The sequence below is a fragment of the Rhinopithecus roxellana genome, chromosome 6 (assembly GCF_007565055.1).
Source record: "Rhinopithecus roxellana isolate Shanxi Qingling chromosome 6, ASM756505v1, whole genome shotgun sequence".
In the NCBI taxonomy this organism is placed as follows: domain Eukaryota; kingdom Metazoa; phylum Chordata; class Mammalia; order Primates; family Cercopithecidae; genus Rhinopithecus; species Rhinopithecus roxellana.
Genome location: NC_044554.1, coordinates 50,554,749 through 50,577,574, shown reverse-complemented (window position 1 = coordinate 50,577,574; position 22,826 = coordinate 50,554,749). Strand labels below are relative to the sequence as shown.

At 44.6% G+C, this 22,826-nt stretch overlaps 1 pseudogene and 2 gene segments (V, D, J or C); all 3 read left to right on the top strand.

The window, feature by feature from the left end:
- Positions 1-1,181: 1,181 nt before the first annotated feature.
- Positions 1,182-2,238, top strand: LOC104681407. The segment is given in 2 exon segments: positions 1,182-1,554; positions 1,678-2,238. Coding segments are annotated over 2 exon segments (393 nt in total).
- A 989-nt stretch (positions 2,239-3,227) lies between these two features.
- On the top strand, positions 3,228-7,389 carry LOC115898171 (annotated as a pseudogene). Its single transcript, XR_004057875.1, has 4 exons — positions 3,228-3,275; positions 6,095-6,169; positions 6,756-6,864; positions 6,954-7,389. The product of XR_004057875.1 is annotated as an uncharacterized LOC115898171 (transcript).
- Positions 7,390-12,484: 5,095 nt separating this feature from the next.
- LOC104681406 lies at positions 12,485-13,945 on the top strand. The segment is given in 2 exon segments: positions 12,485-12,921; positions 13,055-13,945. Coding segments are annotated over 2 exon segments (549 nt in total).
- The last annotated feature ends 8,881 nt before the right edge of the window (positions 13,946-22,826 follow it).

Below are 22,826 nucleotides of genomic sequence, written 5' to 3'. Positions count from 1 at the left end.
GTTCAGATGTGTGTGCCATGCTTGCGTGTTCCCAAGAAAGCTCATGTTGAAATTTGTCAACATAATGGTATTGGGAGGTGGGACAGTTATGACAAGTTCATGAGGGATCTACCCTCAGAAAGAGATCAATGCCCTTATTGCGGGAGTGAATTAGTTGTCTTGGGAATGGTCTTCTGATAAAAGGGATGAATTCCATCATTTTCTCTGTCTTGGGTGCTTGCTTATCCTTCCTTCTGCCTTGGATAACAGCAGGAGGAAAGAAATTGAAAGAAAACATGGTGCTGAGAGTGAGGCTATTGCTATAACAAGTACCTGAAAATGTAGAAGCAGCTTTGGCTAATGGGAACTGGGTAATGGATAGAGGTTGGAATAATTCAGAGAAGCAGACTAGCAAAAGGCTAGATTGCTGATACCGAGCATTAAGGGCAATTCTGGTGAAGGCTCAGGGGGAAATGAGGGACGAGGTATCGGAAATTGACGTAAATGCCATCCTTGTTGTAAGTAGCAAAATCCTTCCCAAAATTATGTCCTGTTCTAGGACTTTATGGAATATAAAAATTATGAGCCTTTAGCTAGGATATCTGCTGAAAGAAATATCTAAGCTGCTAAGCATTCAGGCTCCTGAGTGACTACTTCCAGGCACCAGGAATTTTAACCCAGCAAGAAGGGAGCAAAGGGAATAGATTTTGCAAACCAGCACAGATGGTGACCCTACCTCCCTCTGCTGTCCTGACTCCCATAAGCCAAACTCACTCTGGAGTTAGAGAAAAGGGGAGACAGTTAACATGATACACTGGGGTCAGCCTCTGAAGGCAGGGTGGATCTGGAGGGATTAATATAAACTGTCCAGAGTCCTACATATAGGATGGCATTGAAGGTGCTGAGTCCCAAGCTGGCTACATCTGTGCTGTGAGCTGATAAGGTCCTAGAATAATTTCTGGGGAATCTGTACTCTTGATAATTTACAGACAACCCAGGTCTGCTTTGGATCTGATCAGACGGACCTAATATTGGGGACTCTGCACCACTGAACATTTAGGAAAGAGGCTTGGAATGTTGCCTAGGACAGAAAAATATAATAAGAAACATTGGTGTGAATCTAGCATCAGAAAGATGTTGTGAGGACAGCCAGGAAGAGCTGGAACCTGAGGTTTACTCACAGGCTCCTCACCCTCCCTTGATGGGTAGGTGTGTGTGCTCCAGCATGGAGCACTGCAGCACCAGGTGGGAGGAAGGTGAGAGGGCGATGGGGCAGTGTAGGCAGAGGAGCAACTGTATCATCGCAGAAGCTTCTGCCTTCAACCATCCCTGCAGCTCTGCAGGACAGGTAGAGAGTCCAGTCTAGTGGAGCACTAGACCTAAGGAAGCTACTTGGGGAGGACACAGGACAGTGACATCACAGGATACCCCTCCCATCAGGAAAATCAAGGCCCAGAACTTAGTCAGCTCTTCCTCAGGAGGACCAAGCCCCGCATCAGGTGCAGTGCTGCCTGCCCCACTGTGCCATGGGCCCCAGGCTCCTCTGCTGGGCGCTGCTCTGTCTCCTGGGAGCAGGTGAGTCCTGTGCACAGGACAGCAGCCCCATTTGCAGCTTTCCCACCCCTGTGTCCTCCACTTTACCTGGGGGAGGACCTCCAGGCTCTCTCCTGGCTCATCCTCCATATGCTTTTCCCACAGGCCCAGTGGACGCTGGAGTCACTCAAAGTCCCACGCACCTGATCAAAACGAGAGGACAGCAAGTGACTCTGAGATGCTCTCCTATCTCTGGGCACACCAATGTGTACTGGTACCAACAGACCCTGGATCAGGGACTCCAGTTCATCCTTTGGTATGACGAGGAAGAAGAGAGAGACAGAGGAACCTTCCCTCATAGATTTTTAGGTCTCCAGTTCCCTAACTATAGCTCTGAGCTGAATGTGAGCGCCTTGTTGCTGGGGGACTCGGCCCTGTATCTCTGTGCCAGCAGCTTGGCACAGCCTGGCAGAGTCACTGACATTCTGTATATAAACTTCCTGGCTTAGCTTTGACTTGAGAGCTGCAGGCCCAACCCAGGTTTCACTCATTAAAGGGAAGCTTTTAGTTGTTTGGAAGGCATGTCTTGAGTCCTACTGAGCGCAGAGCTCTCCCAACCAACAGAGTCCAAGATTCCTGTGCCCTGAGTGTGCCTGCTTCTCTGCTGCATCTTCTTGCAGCTTGTTATTTCCTGGGTAACTTCAGTGGAAGATTGACTGCTGAGCCCCAAATGTGTGCTAGATTTTTGTATATGCTATATACCTTAAAGGTTTTCCACAATCTTGCAAATCAAACATTCTTATTCTTTCTTTGCAGAGGGGAGGCTCAGGGACATTGAGTCATTTTCCCCAGTGTCTCCGGGCTTATAAGCATCAGAAGTGGGAAACAAACTTGTCCATACGTTTTCCACCTACCACCTACTCCGTCATCACCTTCTCTGTCCTGGTCAGTAAGTCAGAGCCCTCACACTGCCCTCTAGTGACCAGCAGGTTGCAGTAGAGGCTCAGATGTCTTCTGGGGTCATTACTAAGGCCACTTCATTAGCAACTTTGAGGAATGTTGCATTTCACACTATTTTTTAAATCATTTATATGCATTCCTTCTGTACTTTCCCAGTCTGTGGCTTATATTTTCATTTTTATGGTGTTTTTTGATGCACAAGAGTTTAATTTAATGCAACAAAAACTAAAATCAATTTTTTTGTGTGTGTAGACAAAAACTCCTTTCTCATATAAATGTCTAAACATATTTTTCTTAATTTGTTCTAGTGAAATTTAAGTTTCACTTTTCACCATTAAGAATAAATGTACCTGAAATATATTTCATGTAAGAAATAACATAGAGACATAGGAATGGGAGAGAAGGACATATGTTCAGTGAAGAAGCAACAGCCTGTCAAAAAGATCCCAAAATGGACACCCTGAGCTGAAGGTGGAGAGGCAGGTAGAGGACAAATGATTACAAACGTTGTCAGGCTGTTGTCAGTTGGAAGAAAGCTAGCAGGAAAGCAGGAACCACATGGGCCAAGATTTATGACTGGACTGTAGGTTGAAGGTTGCAGCAGGTCGAGGGAGGAATAGCAGGCAGAGGGCAGAGTCACTGGCTGGCAGGGGCAGTGGCATCACCAGTGACTCTACTGACACCCAGGATTTATATCCACAACACACAAACTTTAAAAACTCCCCACAATCTGCCCCTTTTTCCCTGGGCCTACCATGGCTACCAGACTCCTCAGTGTTGTGGCCTTTTGTTCCTGGGGGCAGGTAAGTCCCCTAAAGCCCTTTCCTTGGCTCACCACATCCTAGTCTAAGCCTTTAACCTCAGGTTTACATTACTGGGGTGCTTCCTTGGGCACTCAACTTCCTTCTATCATAGACTTCACAGTTGCTGGAACAACCTGATCCCAAGATACCAGACAACAAAGGCAGGACATGAAGTGACATGGAAATGTCTGAGACTGCCATCTATGAATACATGTGCAGGTGTTAATAGCAGCCAAAGATGGTGTACAGCTGATTCGTGCCAGCGCACACTACAGAGAAATCCCTTAATGTCTGTGACTTTCTCTCAAAGCCAAATATGTGGCTTTGGTGTCGGACAGCTTCTCCCAGACCTCTGTGCCCTCCTGCACCAGCCTTCACCCCACAGCCACCTTCCTCTGCATACAGAAGATATAGGTGGACTTGTCTTTATGAGACCGTGATCTGGGCAGTGGAAGACATTGTCCCATAGGCGTTTCCCCAACACTTCCCAGGCTGGGGCCCTCAGAGCTCTCAGCAGCTGTGTGCATATGAAACTCTGCCCTGTGCTGAGCTTCTCTCTCAGACCATTCTCAGCTGGACGAGGGAACGCACATCAACGTGATGTAAGTAGGTGCAGCTTCTCTTCCAGGCCCCTCCTGCAGCTCTGCCCTCAGAAGTCCTCTTCCTTAATTGCTCTCAAAAAGGAAAGTTCATTTGAAATTGTATATTTGCAGACAGCATTGACAACACAGGTCTATGTGCGTCCAATCCCACCTTCCATTGGTAACCAATATTAATACTCTGGTGTGCTTCTTTTCACCTCTCTTTTCTGTGTTCATGCATACCTTTCTACCCAAGTACACCTACAGAAAATGGGTTCACCTGTACACTTTACCAGTCACATGCACACTCTTTTCTGTTAATATGCCTTGGTCTCTATTGTTCCAGATTCGTCAATATAGATCTAACTTGCTCCTATTTGCTGCTTCATATTGCACAATGAGGGTAGACAGGTACATTCATGCTCTATGGTCTGATTCCTAAATTCTGCCAGATCTTCTCTAAAGTGACTGAATGGCCTCTTTAGGCTTCCAGGTTCTCCTTGCCCCAACAACCAGTTGATGATTCCAGTTTTTCCATCACTCTTAGTCCTAGCAGGTTTGAGAGCTCTATCAGTTTCTCCTGCATGAGGAGACAGGGAGGGATAAAAGGATAGACATTTATCAGACCTACCAGAGACTACACAGTATCTCAGTTAATTCTCATAAAGCATGGAGAGGAATGTTAGTCTTGTTTTAGAGATGAGTCTAGATGAGGCTAGAGTCCAGGAAGGTTAATGAATGCCTTGCCCATGGTCTCAGAGTTAATAAATGATGGAGCCACATGAAGGGCAATCGGCTTGCTTCCAAGTGGAATTCACAGAGGGGTCACTGGAATTTGAGGGAGGGGAAGTCTAGAACCATCTGGGGTTGTCTTCAGATCAGACGCCAGGGGGCAGGAAAGTCCATGTACACTGCAGCACTGTAGGTACAAGCATCATGGTGTTGGCAGTGGGGAGGTAACAGAGTGGGTAAGCAGTTAGTGGCCTGGAACCAGAAGATCTGAGCTTTGAGAAAATTATTCCCATCACAAGATGTAGCAGAGACACTGATGTGGATACACCAGGCCAGGGAGCTCTGTGAGGAGCTGTTGTTAACATGAGGGAGGGGGGAGAAGCAACTATGTGGTAACTTCCTATACGTGAAATGTAGAGGATACAATGTTAAGTAGAATCCCAGCTGATTTCATCAGTTTTGCTTTGTAAGTAGTTGGAAGGTGGGATTATTTATTTTTGAGGTTAAGGAAACATCGATATGGCTCCTTTACCTTATGAAGGCTGGTGGGGAAGGGAAAAATGGCACGGTCAATGGAGTCAAAGTTTGTTTAATAAATAACTCAGAGTTCAAAGACAGACTCTCATGGGCCAGAAATTGGTAAATGTTCCTACATTCTAAAATTATGAGGGTCTTGTTTTCTTTGAATCAGCAGAGAAGGAAGCACAGGCAGTGGGGAGGGACAGTTGGGAGCACGGCAGAGTGGCCACAGAATGTCAAAGACAAAGGGCATGTAATATCAAATTCTAAGCTGTGAAGTTATGATGCCACTCTCCTTCTCCTAATGGTTTTTTTTTTAGGTCTCAGCACAGATGCACACTGAGGGAATAATTTCTTTGAAAATTAAGGACACAGAGCTCTGTTAAGTATTAACAAGTCCACCTTACAAAGCACACCTGGAAATGGAAACAAGATTATTTCTAAGGTGTTTTCTACTCTAAGAGTCTCTAACTTACTCACAAGGTGAGATGTGAGGAAGGCGGGGTATTGATCCACACGCGATGAGTACCGTGACGCTCTACCACGAAGTATATAGTTCTGAGAGTGCATCAGAGCCCTAAGAAGAATAATGCCCTTTATGTTGTTTTGCCCTGTGCCATCCCAAACCACCCCACCTGTAATTAAGCAGCCACGGAAATGAGGGGAGCCAGAAGGAATCAAACCCTGCTGCTTGGTACAGTAGGCAGAGAGACCTGCGGGAAGGGTGTGGCTGGGTTGAGAAGAAGATGATGAGCTCAGAAAATAGATAAGGAGAAACACCAGGGGAAAGCTTGTGAAACCCTGGAGGAATCACAAGATATGTTATTTGAGCTCCTTTAATTTATTAGTAAATATTATTTATTGCTAAATTAATGGCAGGAATCCTGAACAGGGATATTCCCTATGAAACATGACATCACAAATAAAAACAGAGCATTCTTCCTCACCCTAAAGCCTGCCCTCTCTCCCCAATCCCTCACGCATCAGGCCACCTTTGTGCTCACAGATCATGGGCAGCACTGGGTGGTCATCATCGTCCACACAGAGAGGGCAGTCAGCAGCGTGAGGTGGTTCTGCCTGCTGGGATCTCACCCAGGCATGGAAAGCAAGAGTCCTGGGTTGACCTGAAGGTGCCCAGCTGGGTTTGTCAGGAGTCCCATCTATCAGTGAATGGACAAGCAAAACGACTCCCCCAATGTTGATGAGCCTGCCCCTGGGATTTGGAAACTTGAAAACAGAGAAAACCCATATAGACAAAGGATTTTAAACAGGATTATGGTCAATTAAGCAAATTAGAAAAGGATACTTGAAGGGATATTTGGGATACAGGAATCAAAAACACCAGGAAGACATGAGGAGTTTCCCTAAGACTCTAGACTACAGCACTACATAGGTAACTAACACCAGGCTATGTATTATATTATTGAAGAAACAAAACGAACACTGAATTTCAAACTGTTTACGAAAAGTCATGAAAATCTTGGAGACTTGTTTCAATTCAGACAAATGTGTTCTTCTCATTCTCAGCTGTTTACTGGTGCATTGATTTTGGATTTGACCAACTGGGGAAGAGGCGTGGCCTCTCCTGACAGGAAGGCTCTGGGGCCCAGGCAGGGAGAATGATGTCTCAGAATGACTGCCTTGAGAGCCCTGTTCCCCTTTAATCAACACACAACCCAGAAGACCCCTCCGTCCTGCAGCACCTGCCGTGAGCATCAGGCTCCTGTGCTGTGCAGCCTTTTCTCTCCCGTGGGCAGGTGGGTCCCGGGCAAGGCCCCTTGTGTGGATTTCAAGGTCCAGCGCCTTCCCAGTGGGGCTGCAGCATCAGCTTTGTCCTTCTCTGCAGGTCTAGTGAATGCTGGTGTTACTTAGGCCCCAAAATTCCAGGTTCTGAAGACAGGACAGAGCATGACACTGCAGTGTGCCCAGGATATGAGCCATAACTCCAATTACTGGTATCGACAAGACCCAGGCATGGGGCTGAGGCTGATTCATTACTCAGTTGGTGCTGATTCACTGACAAAGGAGAAGTCTCCAATGGCTACAATGTCTCCAGATTAAACACAGAGGATTTCCCGCTCAGACTGGAGTCGGCTGCTCCCTCCCAGACATCTGTGTACTTCTGTGCCAGCAGTTACTCCCCAACGCTGCAAGGCCGTCTCCTCTCTGCACATAAAAGCAGGGCGGCTCTGCCCTCCTCCCACACCCAAAACTCAGGGATGACCTGGGCAGGATTTTTTGCACCAGGAACCTTGGAACCCCAAGTGGCCCAGACAGCATGAGCTCGCTCTGTGCCAGGTGTCTCTGCAGGCAGTCTCAGCCAGACCTGGACTGGTCCCAGGTCCTCGGATGTCTCCTTTGTTACTCTCTCTGATCTTTCCTCAGAGCTATGATTTTGGGTTGGGACCAGGGCTTACCCAGCTTCTACTTTTGTACTCATCATCCTGAGTCTGGGGCCCCCAGGATGAAACAGGATTTGTATTTCACATCCATCTAGACTCCAGTCCCTCCCTGGTGAGCGTGTTGCTTCCTCTCTCTAGGGTTTCCCCCAGGCCCACCCTCACGTGGTCTCTCCTGTAGCCCACCTTTCCCATCTGGGCAGTCATCCTCCACAGCCCTGCTGGGTTTTTCCTCCCCTCACCTCCCCGCCCCTCTCTACTGCAACCATGAGGGGAGTCCCTCTTCTGTGCCTGCTTCCTTCCAATCACAGAGTCTTCAGCGGCCATTTCCTCTGCCCTGGGCTGGAGCCTCCCTTCCTCTAGTGACCAGCTCCTACCTGCGCTTCAGATCTCAGCATGATCAGCCCTCCTGTGGGAAGCACTCCCTCCCCTCCTAGCTGAGATCAACTTTCCTCTCCTAAGCTCTCATAGAATCAGATGTCTGTTACTAACCTTTAGCACCGTTGGGCTTTCTCAGATACTTGTCTGATTATTTTTGTGTTCCACCCATTTTTTAAATTTTCTTTTGATTTCTTTTCTTTATTTCTTTTCCTTTTTCTTTTCTTTTTTTTTTTTTTTTTTCTCGCTCTTTTGCCAGGCTAGAGTGCAGTGGTATGCTCAGCTCACTGCAACCTCTGACTCTCTGGTTCAAGCAATTCTCCTTCAGCCTCCCGAGTAGCTGGGATTACAGGCACGCACCACCAGAATCAGCTAATTCTTGTTTGTATTTTTAGTAGAGATGGGGTTTCACCATGTTGGCCAGGATGGTGTCAGTCTCTGGGCCTCACGATCTGCCCATCTCGGCCTCCCACAGTGCTGGGATATAGGCATGAGCCACCACGCCCGGCCTCTCCACCCAATTTTTAAGTCCATGAGAGCTAAAACGGTGTTTGCTGCATTTACCAACATCAGTGCCTGGCATGTGGGGAGACCCATTTCACAGAGAATGGATGAGTGAATGACAGGGTGAGTGAGTGATGAGTGGGTGGATAAACCAATAGCAGGAACACGCTACATCTACTGTAACCTGGCAGAGATCTAGCATTAAGTACAAGAAAGCCCACCCCTTTGATTGCTGGCCCAGGTTGGTCTTGGAAATTGATGGGGAATCACCATCATGGTGGCCACACCTGGGTCAAGGCTTCCTCTTGTGGTTGCAGCACAAGACCCCACAACAAATCGAGACGGATCAGAGATACACTTCTAGAATACCATCCTTAAAGGTTGTTCCTCAAAACCACTTCTTGTAAGAAAATCTCCATTAGGTTTATATCAATAAAACAGGGCCACTACAAATTGGACAGTTTAATGTATTTATGATCAGAATTAGACTTTATGCATATGTGGGAGGAGCTGAGGAAGAGAAGATCTGAAGGAGGGAAGTCAGAAGGTGAGCCAGTCAGCAGCCAGGGCTCCTGGAGCTCTGGGCAGGATAGGCTGGAGTGTCAGGGACATGGGAGGATCAGAGCATGCCAGGCCATGAAGTGAGACCTTGAGCTGGGAGGACAGGAAAAGTCCAAGGAAATCTGTTTCTGAGGAAGCTGTTTCCTCTGTGTGGGGGCCACCCCTGCAGGTGCACTGCCAAACACTGGGGGCAGCCTGGCTGCTCTTGGTCAGCATTTGGGAAGATGAATTGGACACAGGGTGCAGAAGGAATAGTACTTCCTAGGTCTGTTGGATGCCTCTGTATCCTCTGGTCACTGACTCTTACTCTATGACCACAATGACCTGCCAAGTGTAATAGTGCCTGTTTTATATCTATCTAAAAATTTTACCAAATGTATCTCTGACTATCTCTAACTCAGAATAAGAGAAATGGCATTCTTGTCTTGCCTTTGCAAAGTTGATTTAACACAATCCAGCACAGGAGGGATTCTCCCAGATTATGGCATCAAATCACACAACTGTCTCAACCTTCCACAGTCCTTGGACTCCTCTCCCAGGGACACCTGTGCTGCCCAGGTGAATGTGGACACAATTTGTATGTAGATGTTCCAGACACTGGCTGCTAACTTTTTTTAATACTGTCTCCCTCCACCTAGAGGCAGAGTTCAGCCTCCTTCTTTTATCTCCTTCCTGAGCTTCCCTCCTGATGGAATTCATCAGACCCCTGGTCAGAGTGCAGTGATCTGTGGAGACAGTGGGAGGGAATCTCACATCTTGTTGCCTTCCTGGACCCAGTTCTTTTATAACCGAAGCAAGTGCTCTGGTCTCCCTTTAAGCTCTGCAGTATGAGAAATGTGCTTCACGAATTTGTAGCTGATCAGCTCAATGATTTGATGGCAAACCCAAAGTGAAATCCTCAGATCTGCAGAAAGTGCCCTGCATTTCTGTGAAGATGGCAAGAATACTGTGTGGTAGAGATGCCTTCTCTCCATGTAGAGACCTGGCCCCCAAACAGGACAGAGCAGAGAGGGCCAAAGAGCCCAAAACATGTCTCAGATGGTTGAAAGATAATTTCCCAGGACAATCCTGCTGACAACATTTGGTCCCTTGTATTACAGTCCTGACCACCCTTCCCCCAGATCAGCTGAGTACCCAGGTTATCACACATCCCAGCATCTTCCAACAAGGAAAAATCTTTGCATGACAGCCTCCTTCCAGCACCACATTGACTAAGCCTGGAAACTTACCCTTTCCAGAAAAAAGCTCTGTCTTCTCCTGGCCCAATCTAGCCCAGTAGGCTTAATTCATGATTTATGTCACCTTTTAATTTACTCAGAGGAGAACATATGATTTCAGAGTAAAGAATACTCATTTTTCTTTGTATAAGTTGGACCTAAACGATAAACTGAGTACTTTACTTCCATCAGTGTCTTAAACTGGACAATGGTAAAACAAATCTTTGATGCCAGAACTTTAGGTCCTAATGTTTTTCATGTGGAAGTTGCCAGCGTCCTGGGCACAGAATAGATGAACGTTAGTAAGTCACACTATGCCTGAGATGGTTTTCTATGGGTTTATAGACCAGTATTCTCCCGTTGAGCAAGCATAAGAGCATTTACTTCTTCAAGCTCATTTGTCAGTTTGTATGGGAATTTCCAATTTGAAATAAGTTATGCTTTTAAATTTGAAGTCAGGCCAGGTGTGGTGGCTCATGTCTGTAATCCCAGCACTTTGGGAGGCTGAGGCAGGCTGATCACAAGGTCTGTAGTTTGGGACCAGCCTGGCCAATATGGTGAAACCCTGTCTCTACTAAAAATACAAAAAAATTAGCCAGGCGTGGTGGCGGGCGCCTGTAGTCCCAGCTACTTGGGAGACTGAGCCAGGAGAATCACTTGAACCTGGGAGGTGGAGGTGGCAGTGAGCCAAGATAATGCCACTGCACTGCAACCTGGGCAACATAGCAAGACTCTGACTAAAAAAAAAAATAGTGTGAAGTCTACAAATAGAATATAATTCTGATATCTATGTTATTTTTAGAAGTTTTGGGTTTCAGAAAAAAAAGGAAAGAAGAAGGGATATCCATAGGTTTGGCCATTTTTGTAATAAATATATATGTGTATATGTGTGTGTGTGTATATATGTATGCACACACAAATTCATACAAATGTACACACACAGAGATGCATATATATGTGTATATATACACACTCATACATATATGTACATATAAACATATGTAATTTCCCCTTGGAAGAAAATGTCATGATGACTACATGGGTTAACGGAATTTATTTATGAAAAGAGTTTTTCTAAAAAGAATTAGAAAATTTGAATTCCATTCAGACTCTTTCGTTGGGACTGTCCAGAGAGCATTTTTGACTCTACCAACTTATGTTGTGGGTGTATTTGGCAGCCCAGAGTGCGGCAGACAGTCCTTGGCCCCACACATTTGCGAGTTAGACTGGAGATGCCTGTAAACGTGACAGACTCTTAGTGTTGTTCACTCTCAGTCCGGGCCTCGCTGGAATGTCACAGGCGACCATCGAACAAATAGATTCCCCACGTGAAGAATATTAGGAGATAGCCATGAGGAAAAGTCAACACCGACACAAATGTTTGAAGTGCAAACCCGAAGACTGGAAATTTTGGCATTACGAGATATGAAAGTTTGGAGAGCTACATTTAAATGAACACGAGGGGAAACTGAAACAAGGAAAAAGAGAATGTCTGAAACCATCAAGTAACTTTCATAAAAATTGTCAAATCATATATCTAGAAATGCCTCGCACAATCACTGAAAACAAAATGGAAAGTCAAACAGTTGATCAGCTCCTCCTAAAGAGATTTTTAGTCATGTCAAAGATGGATCTGCAGGAGTGATCTAGAATGCAGCACAGAAAATTAAAAGTGAAATACAAAAGACGCTAAGAACAGGGAAGAAAACAATGGATATTTTCCATACCTTATAGTATGCATATTTTTCATAATTTCCCATTTCTTCTTGTGTATGATTGCAGTTCCCAACAGATAAAATAGGTAGAATGTTATGAGGTGATATTTATGAGATGTTAGCTGACAATTCTTTAGAGGTGTTTAAGGACCCAAATTCAGAGTTTTCAGAATCAAAATGAATCTCAAGTAAGACAAATAGTCAAGTCACAGGGAAATTGTAGAACCTGAGGGACAAAGAGAAGATTTTGAAAGCAGTCAGAAAGAAAAGAGAAATACCTCCCATAGGAATAGATGGAAAACAAAAGTAAGTCAAGATAGTGGTTAAAAATAACCATTAGCTCAAATGTCATTCTCCTTCTTTTAAGGTGACATTGATTAAAAACAACTTTTATAAGTGGAATATGAAAAAAGACCTCTGTGAGTTTCTACCCAAGTATCTTTTCTGAATGACAGTTAACAAAGGTGGGAAATGATCCCAGAAGAAAGGCACGAGGGCAGTTCGTGAGGGAACCCATGTGATGGGGCAGCCCTGTTGGGCACGTGTGACTGGGGGAACGGAGGAGGCTGGGGCATGAAAGGCGATGGCAGAGGGGACCCTGACTTGGAGAAAAGACAGTGAGCTCACCCCTTTGTGCCCTATGTTGGGGGCAGTGTTGGCGCATCCTACAGGACATGTCCAGCAGACAGAAGAGCAGCTGTGGGATGAGAAGATGAACTCAGAGATGCAGTGTGAGGCCTCCAGGTCCAGACAGCTCTGGAGCCCAAAGTGATGAGCCATGCATTGATGTTAAAAAGGAGCTTATAAATATTTAAAGCATCACCCAAGTGTGTTCTAATATAAATGCTGTGACCCTGACGTCCTGGGGATTGAGAGAGGAAGTGATGTCACTGTGGAAACTGCCCTGTGGGGACAAGGACGTCCGTCATCCTCTGCTCCTGCTCACAGTGACACTGATCTGGTAATGCCCCCATCCTGGCCTGACCCTGCCGTGGGCACCAGGCTCCTCTGCTGGGTGGTCCTGGGTTTCCTAGGGACAGGTGAGTCCTCTGAACACAAAGTAGTTTCATTTTTTTTTTCTGTGTGTAGGCGTGTGTGTGTGTGTGTGTGTGTGTGTGTGTGTGATGACTACAAATGTTTTCGTTATTCTGTTGCCAAATTCTACTTCCACAGATCACACAGGTGCTGGAGTCTTGCAGTCCCCAAGGTACAGAGTCACGAAGAGGGGACAGGATGTAACTCTCAGGTGTGATCCAATTTCGGGTCATGAGTACCTTTACTGGTACCAACAGGCCCCGGGGCAGGGCCCTGAGTTTCTGACTTACTTCTGGAATGATGCTCAACAAGACAAATCAGGGCTGCCCAGTGGTCGGTTCTCTGCAGAGAGGCCTGAAGGATCCGTCTCCACTCTAAAGATCCAGCCCACACAGCAGGGGGACTCGGCCGTGTATCTCTGTGCCAGCAGCTTAGCCACAGAGTGGCACGGTCGCCTCCTTCCTGTTCACAAACCTCACCCTTCTTTCTCTTTGCAGCTGCTAGAGACCCTTAGCAGAGGCCTCTCTTTCATCCTCATTTTTCATGGGAAAGGAGTAGATTTGGACATCGGCTGTCAATTAGGTAGAAAGAGACCACAGATTCATTCCTGAAACACAGTGACTGCAAATGTAGGTGGTGAAAACAATCAGGGCCCACTGCACTCTAGGAGTCCTCGGAACCAGCTCACTGCTCCAAGCAAGGAGTGGGTGTCTTAGCCTTGGCCTTCAGGGCAGACACATCTTCTATAGGTCTTGGAGGCTGCGGTGCTGCCCACATACTTGAGGTTGTCAAAAGCAGGAAACATGCTTTTCTCATGCGTATGTTGAGGCATCTGGAAGGTCTGAGGCTACATCCCAGGATCATCTTTCTTCTGAAGCCTCTATCCCTGTCACCTTGGAAGTTTTCTGCAACAAAATATCAAATCTCTCTTCCTGTTTAAAATACAGGTCTTTGCAAATTTTTGGTCCTTACTTGATAAATACAATCATGATAACAGTAACACTTCATTTCTTCTACCTACTTTAAGCCACGTGTATCCTTTATTTTATTTCCATTTGCCATTGTTGCTGTCCTGATAGACAGAAGCGTGCATTCACCACCGCTGTGAGTTCACCTTGATTCCCTCAGGAAATCTAATTTCTAGACTCTGAGTATTTTCACTGTTGTCCAATTCATCTGATTTGAAATAATTTGCCTGAGGCCTTTAACTCAAGAAGTGTTTCATTTATAATGTTAATTCTATTCCTTTTTATTTCTCATATTATATATTGTTATATAGTATTTGTTATACATAGAAGTACAGTGATTATATTGCAATAGAATCTTCCACCTGTCTGTGGGTGATGCTGTAGTTCGTATCTGTAAAAGCGCTGGTCAGAGCTCATGTGATTACCGATCATGGGTTTCTGAGAGTCCTCAGTGACAGACCACTTCTCCAAGTCTGAGACTTAGTGTCCCAGACGCAGCCATGATAGAGGTGCCCTGAGTCTTTCATAGCTAGGAGGGACATCACAGCCCTTCCAAATTCACTGATCAGAAATCGTCATGGTACAGACACCAAATTTCTTTCCCCAGAGAATCATGGTCTTTGGGAGGGAGATGCTCTGGACCCATTTTTTTTTATTGTGCCATCCTGAAAACACTCCTTGCTCAGGTGCCCTGTGTCTCCTGTGACTGAGTAAGGCCAGGGCACAGATGGGAATTCCCTGTCTTCCTAGAACTTCACTCTAACTGCTGCCACCTTCCTCCACATGACTCCTGAGACACCTGGTCCTAACAGTGGACAAGCTGAGGCTGAACAGTTTAGTCCACAGTGGTAAACGGTGCTGCAAGAACATGAAACAAAAGCGAGCAGGGCTTCCAATTTATACTGAGAATGAACATGCAAGAGGAGCAAAGGGAAGATGTTACTAATGATCAGATAGGAAAGAAGAGGGTTTCTGCTCAGATGAAATCATTCTGTTGTCTTAAGTTAAGCAGGAGAAACATTTCATTGAAATTACCTGAAGTCAAAAGCTAGCAGCTTTCCAACCAAACCAGCGTTAACTCTTTGCTCTGTGATCTCAGCAGCTTCAGAGGACTCAGAAATCCTTTCTCTGCACAACTGTCCCTTTGTTCATTCCAAGACCCCGGATCACACACTCTGATCCTATCATGAAAATAAGGAGGTGTGCTGTAGTTGATGCTGCCTCATTTTTAGGGTGTTGAGTAGGAAGCATTGAAGAACTTTGAAAGATTTGCTCTTGAGTCTAGGGATGTGCTGGACCCAGCTTGTGTGACTCAGAAGAGCCAAAAAGGCATACTCTTCCCAGCTCCCCATTCAGTGAAGCCATGATGCGAGCTTGAAGTCTGCCATGGTGGGGATGCTGGTACAACAGAAATTAGCAAATGCTACCAGCCATGCCCCCACCTTCACAGACACCCAGTTTAGCAGCACATCACTGGAGTATTTTCTGATGTCCCTGTCATGCCATGTCTTGTGGGCCAAAAGGGCTCAGAATTCACCTCCCCTCTACTCTTGTTCCTAGAACCCATTATCTAAGGGGGCCTCAATTGTTCTTATTTCTATTCAACCTCCAATATCTCTTGCTATGTAGCTCTGTGTCTCTTACAAGCATGCCAGCTCAGAACATAACAAGTACTTTGAATATCACTAAAGGTATCGCTGAACCAGTTCATTATTTACAAGTTCTCTTTCTTAGCATGGAATATTCAGATACCGGAGTCATTGGGAACAGAGATGGCCAAGCAGCAACTCTAGGTTGTGAACCACTTACAGCCTCACTATTCTTCTGTGGCAACAACAGACCCTGAAACAAGGACTATTTTGCTCTGGAAACTAAGCAGCTTCACCCCAGTCAGGAATGACTCTGCTTTTACTTCAGTCTGAGAAGTCAGAAGGATCACACCCTAAGTATTCTCCTCTCCAAGACTGAGTATGGCCACTCTCCATCTCAGTCCCTGGAAGTTGTCCAGAACTCCCTGAGGATCTCTGCTCTGGGGGCAGAATCACCAAGGCTCATCCTCGCCAGCTCCCCACAGACTCCAGCACGGCTTTCCTGCCAGGTGCAGAGCAGGGGAATGATCCTGCCTGTATGTTAGGCAGAAGAGGGTCATATAATGATTTTTGTATAAGAGGGAATGGGATTCTGGCTCTCCTTTAAAATGTTTGACAAATTTTTCTTTGTTTTTTGTTTGTTTTATTTTGCCATCTCACCAGTTAGGAGAGGAATCCCTTGTAGTTGTATTGCTTTTGGGACTTGGGAAGGTTTTTGTGGTTAAGTCACATTAAGAAATTATGCCTTTTTTTCCTGTTCAGATATAACCTAAGGCAGTGAAAACCGCAATAATATGTGTAGCAGTCGCTTGTGCATCCTATGATAAAGGTGTTAAGTTTCATTGACCACATCTAACTTTCTGCCTAGTGGAAATGAAAAGGCACAGTTAGGGGGCATATGAGCATGCGATGAGAGGTCGATGCCAATTGACAGATCTGTGCCAATCCCCAGTACTGTGAGATTGAAGGGGAGGGAGAAATGACCTCTCCTTCAGACCATGCTCAACAAGGAGGGAGAGGGAGTTCATCCATGGAAACCCGAGGAGGAGCAAATCCCAGGGGCTTCTAACTTAGGGTGCAGGAGCAAATTGTTGGAAAGGAAAGTGGTCTAGTTCAGATGTCACAAGAGACAGGAGAAAGCAAAGTCCTCTAATCCACAGTCCCCTGGCTAATTTGCTTCCTTATGATTCTATTTTGCACCAGCGTGTCCTCATCTCCTACTGCCCCTCTGCCTCTCCCAGAATCATCTCTTCCCTCTTTGGTGCTCACATCAGTGGATGTGTATAAGTTGATTATTTCCTGTAGCAGCCCCTTTGCTGGTCTTACTTATCTCCACCCTTATTTTGTGCATTAGGTACTGCTTTCTCCACCCTTGCTTATTGCCTTGTAAGAGGTCTCGTTTTGACTTCATCTTTTGTTGATCTATACTTTTGGGGTAACATTGTCAATTTTCGAGGGCATTTTTGATTATTTTTAGTGATTCAGATTTAAAAAACTCTATATTTCAACGTCTGGGTTTTCTTCCTATTTAAACCAAATATTATTTTATTTCATTCCTCTCATTCTGTTCCTCTTTCTTTAGATGGTAGTTTTAAGGGAGAAAAAGATAGGCTATAACTGGCGCTATGTGATAAGAGTTATTCAGAATGAGGGTGGGATATTAAGATTGGTAACTCAATGCAATAATCAGGGTTAGAACTAGTGTTGGGATGAGGGCTTAGGGAAACTGCTCATAAAACCTGCAGGATGGTGCTTCTTTTTATTTTTATTTTTATTTTTTTATTGTACTTTAAGTTCTAGGGTACATGTGCATAACGTGCAGGTTTGTTACACATGTATACTTGTGCCATGTTGGTGTGCTGCACCCATCAACTCGTCAGCACCCATCAATTCATCATTTATATCAGGTATAACTCCCAATGCAATCCCTCCCCCCTCCCCCTCCCCATGATAGGCCCCGATGTGTAATGTTCCCCTTCCCGAGTCCAAGTGATGTCATTGTTCAGTTCCCACCTATGAGTGAGAACATGCAATTGGCTAGCCATAAGTAGAAAGCTGAAACTGGATCCTTTCCTTACTCCTTATATGAAAATTAATTGAAGATGGATTAGAGACTTAAATGTTAGACCTAATAGCATAAAAACCCTAGAAGAAAACCTAGGTAGTACCATTCAGGACATAGGCATGGGCAAGGGATGGCGCTTCTAATATTCTGTCAGTTCTCTTTGCAGACACTTGGGAAACTTCACTTATTGACCACAAGATGGCACTGTGGACCACTGGGAACTAAAGGACTCGGGGGCTTCTGGGAGAGCAGCCTAGGAGGGAGAGGGTTAAGAAAAATTAGGGCCTGGATCCAATATTATGTCGATGTTGCAGTAGTTTTCAGTTATTGCTAGGCTACCTACAGCTATGCAAGAGGTGAGAAGTCCCTCTAATCTTTAATGAGATCTACACTTGATGAAATTTGGCTGGGCAGTCTTGGTGTAAGGGGCAGATGCAGAGGAGCAACTGCCTTAGAGTAACAGGGGAAATATAGGGGTGGGCTGTGCCTTGAACCCAGTGCATCTCTGTTGCACCTTATCTTCCTTGAAGGTCTCGCCAGGCAATAGGTTTAACCTGCTTGAGTGATCTGGGATTCTACAAGTTTCTAAGTCGTACTGAAAACATCACCTTGGCTGAGATTGCACTGGACACCAAGTATGTGTTCTCTGGAGGGCAAAAAAAGTATCAATGACAATTTCTAAAATACCTAAATAAACAGACTACTGAAGGAAAATGTTAGGAGATGCACCAAACTGTGCCGTTAGACCTGAAGATAATCGACTAGTAGAATTATCGAAAAGAGACTATAAATAAGTCTCTAGTAAGTATTCGTGGGCATAGAGCAGTGTCTGAATCCTCTCAGGGTAGACTAAGGAAGGAATTCAGTTATTATCATGACTTTGGCTTGGTTTAAAATCGAGGAGTTCCTCAATTGATTTTCTTGTAAAATATTACAGAATAATATTGAGCAAACATTTTATTTTTCTCCAGCCTGTATCTCTCTTTAGCACTTACAGGTAAAGCGGACACCTAGAGGCAAGGTTTCTTTAGTTGGGATCCGTTAACTGCAGGACTAGTGGGTCCATAGCTGGGTTTCACAGGGAGTGCCAAACCCAGGTGCAGGGAACCCTGTGTGTCTGTGCTGTGCCCAACCCTCTCTGTGAGGCTGCCAAACGGGGAGTGCCAGGTCATCCAGGATTCCACTCACAAAGTGGGGAGCAGGCTGCTTGCTGTGAAAAAAGTCAATTCACCAATTGGCCAATTTGTTGAAAGCCAAAATGAAAGGCTCAATGGTGAGCCTGATGAATGCCCAGTTCCCCAAGCTGTGAAATTTATAGCAGCTCATGAATCTCAGAATGATTTTTAACAGCATATGAAGATATTTTTAGAAAGCTTTTGTTTATCTACAGCTTTCCTTGATATTGATCCTCAGTTGTTTTTCAGCCCACTCGTGATCCTCAGTTGTTTTTCAGCCCACTCGTCAGTTGTGCTTATTTTTATGTCAAATTTCAATGTTCCCTATTTCAGTCACGAAGCACTTCTCACATTCTCCATATCTTACACAGATATGTTTGTTCCTGTTTTTTCTTATTTTAGTGTGATTCATTTTTAAACTGGCTGTACAGAATACAAGCACATATTTGTAAATGACTCCCATCTTTTATGCAATTTTGCTGTTTAATTTTTAGTAATACTTTTTAATGAGGTATAATTAATACAGAGTAAAACACAAATATTAATAGAAGGACATCCTGGTACATTTTGACAAATGCATATGCCAGTGCAGCAGTAACTGAAATGATTATAAAAAAAATTTCCATCACTTAAGAAAGTGTCCTCAAGCTCTTTTCCAATCAATTTCTATCCCAGAGATAAAAACTTTTTTTATTTTTATCACCATTGACTAGCTTTGTTTGTTCTTGGACTTCATATAAATGGAATCATGTGACATTTTTATTGAGTTATTTTCCTACAAAATTAGTATGTCTGAAGTGTATTCATATTGTTGTTTCAGTAGGTCACTCTTTCTTGTGATTAATATTCCATTGCATAAATGTACCACAACTTGTTTATCCATTCTCCTGTTGATGGATATCCATGTTACTCCTGTCTTAAACTATTATGAATAAAGGTGTTGTGAACATTCTTGTGGAATTCTTTCTTGTGGACATATGCATTCTTTTTTTTTTTCTTTTCTTTTTTTTTGGTATAGACTTAAGAGTAGAAATACTGACTCACAGTGTAGATGTGTGTGCTATGCTTGCATGTCCCCATAAATCTCATGTTGAAATTTGTCAATGTAATGGTATTGGGAGCTGGGACTGTTATGACTAGGTCATGAGGGATCTGCCCTCAGAAAGAGATTAATGCCCTTATTGTGGGAGTGAATTAGTTATCTTGGGAATGAACTTCTAATAAAAAGGATGGAGGGCATTCCAAGATGACCAAATAGGAACAGCTCTGGTCTGCAGCTCTCATCCCGATCAATGCAGAATTGGGTGCTTTCTGCATTTCCAAGTGAGGTACCTGGTTCATCTCACTGGGACTGGTTTGACAGTGGGTGCAGCCCACGGAGGGTGATCTGAAGCAGGGCTGGGTGTCGCCTCACCTGGGAAGCACACGGGGTTAGGGGATTTCCCTTTCCTAGCCAAGGGAAGCCGTGACAAACTACCCTGGAAAAACGGGACACTCCTGCCCAAACACTGTGCTTTTCCCAAGGTCTTAGCAACTGGCAGACAAGGTGACTCTCTTCCATGCCTGGCTCAGCAGGTCCCATGCCCATGGAGCCTTGCTCTCTGCTAGCGAGCAGTCCGAGATCCATCTGTGAGGCTGCAGCCTGGCTTGGGAAAGGGCGTCCGCTATTGCTGAGGCTTTAGTAGGTAAACAAAGCAGCCAGCAAGCATGAACTGGGCAGAGTCCACTGTAGCTCAATAAGGCCTACTGACTCCAGACTCCATGTCTATGGACAGGGCATAGCTGAACAAAAGGCATCAGACAACTTTTGCAGACTTAAATGTCCCTGTCTGACAGCTCCGAAGAGAGCAGTGGTTCTCCCAGCACGGTATTTGAACTCTGAGAATGGACAGACTGCCTCCTTAAGTGGGTCCCTGACCCCTGTGTAGCCTAACTGGGAGACACCTCCCAGTAGGGGCTGATAGACACCTCATATAAGTAGCTGCCTCTCTGGGACGAAGCTTCCAGAGGAAGGATCAGGCAGCAATTTTTGCTGTTCTGCAATATTTGCTGTTCTGCAGCCTCCACTGGTGATACCCAGGCAAACAGTGTCTGGAGTGGAACTCCAGAAATCTCCAACAGACCTGCAGCTGAGGGACCTGACTGTTAGAAGGAAAACTAACAAACAGAAAGAAATAGCATCAACATCAACAAAAAAGTCATCTATACCAAAATTCTATCTGTAGGTCACCAACATCAAAGACCAAAGGTAGATAAAACCACAAAGATGGGGAGAAACCAGAGAAGAAAAGCTGAAAATTCTGAAAGTCAGAGCACCTCTTCTCCTCCAAAGGATCACAGGTCCTCGCCAGCAACAAAACAAAGTTGGATGGAGAATGACTTTCAGAAGCTGACAGAAGTAGGCTTCAGAAGGTTGATAATAACAAACTTGTCTGAGCTAAAGGAGGATGTTTGAACCCATTACAAGGAAGCTAAAAACCTTGAAAAAAGGTTAGACGAATGGCTAACTAGAATAAACAGTGTAAAGAAGACCTTAAATGACCTGATGGAGCTGCAAACCATGGCACGAGAACTTCGTGATGAATGCACAAACATCAGTAGCTGATTCAATGAAGTGGAAGAAAAGGTATCAGTGTATCAGTGATTGAAGATCAAATTAATGAAATAAAGTGAGAAGACAAGATTAGAGGAAAAAGAGTAAAAAGAAATGAACAAAGCCTCCAAGAAATATGGGACTACAAGAAAAGACCAAATCTGCGTTTGATTGGTGTACCTGAAAGTGATGGGGAGAATGGAACCAAGTTGGAAAACACTCTTCAGGATATTATCCAGGAGAACTTCCCCAACCTAGCAAGACAGGCCAACATTCAAATTCAGGAAATACAGAGAACACCACAAAGATACTCCTTGAGAAGAGCAACCCTGATACACATAATTGTCAGATTCACCAAGGTTGAAATGAAGGAAAAAGTGTTAAGGGCAGCCAGAGAGAAAGGTCTTGCTACCCATAAGGGGAAGCCCATCAGACTAATAGTAGATCTCTTGGCAGAAACTCTACAAGCCAGAAGAGAGTGGGGGCTAATATTCAACATTCTTAAAGAAAAGAATTTTCAACCCAGAATTTCATATCCAGTCAAACTAAGCTTCATATGTGAAGGAGAAGCAAAATCCTTTACAGACAAGGAAATGCTGAGAGATTTTTTCACCACCAGGCCTGCCTTACAAGAGCTCCTGAAGGAAGCACTAAACGTGGAAAGAAACAACTGATACCAGCCACTGCAAAAACATGCCGAATTGTAAAGACCATCGATACTATGAAGGAACTGTATCAATTAACAGGCACAATAACCAGCTAACATCATAATGAGTGGATCAAATTCACACATAGAAATATTAACCTTAAATGTAAATGGGCTAAATGCCCCAATTAAAAGACAAAGATGGGCAAATTGGATAAACGGTCAAGACTCATCAGTGTGCTGTATTCAGGAGACCCATCTCTCATGCAGAGACACATGTGGGCTCAAAATAAACGGATGGAGGAAGATCTACCAAGAAAATGGAAAGCAAAGAAAGGCAGGGGTTGCAATCATAGTCTCTGATAGAACAGACTTTAAACCAACAAAGATCAAAAGAGACAAAGAAGGCCATTACAAAATGGTAAAGGGATCAATTCATCAAGAAGAGCTAACTATCCTAAATATATATGCACCTAATACAGGAGCATCCAGATTCATAAAGCAAGTACTTAGAGACCTACAAAGAGACTTATAGACTCCCACACAATAGTAAAGGGAGATTTTAACACCTCACTGTCAATATTAGACAGATCAACAAGGCAGAAGGTTAACAAGGATATCCAGGACCTGAACTCAGCTCTGCAACAAGCAGACCTAATAGACATCTAAAGGCTCTCCACCCCAAGTCAACAGAATATACATTCTTCTCAGCACCACATCACACTTATTCTAAAACTGACCACATAATTGGAAGTAAAGCACTCCTCAGCAAATGTAAAAGAACAGAAATCACAACAAACTGTCTCTCAGACCATAGTTTAATCAAATTAGAACTCAGGATTAAGAAACTCACTCAAAACCACACAACTATGTG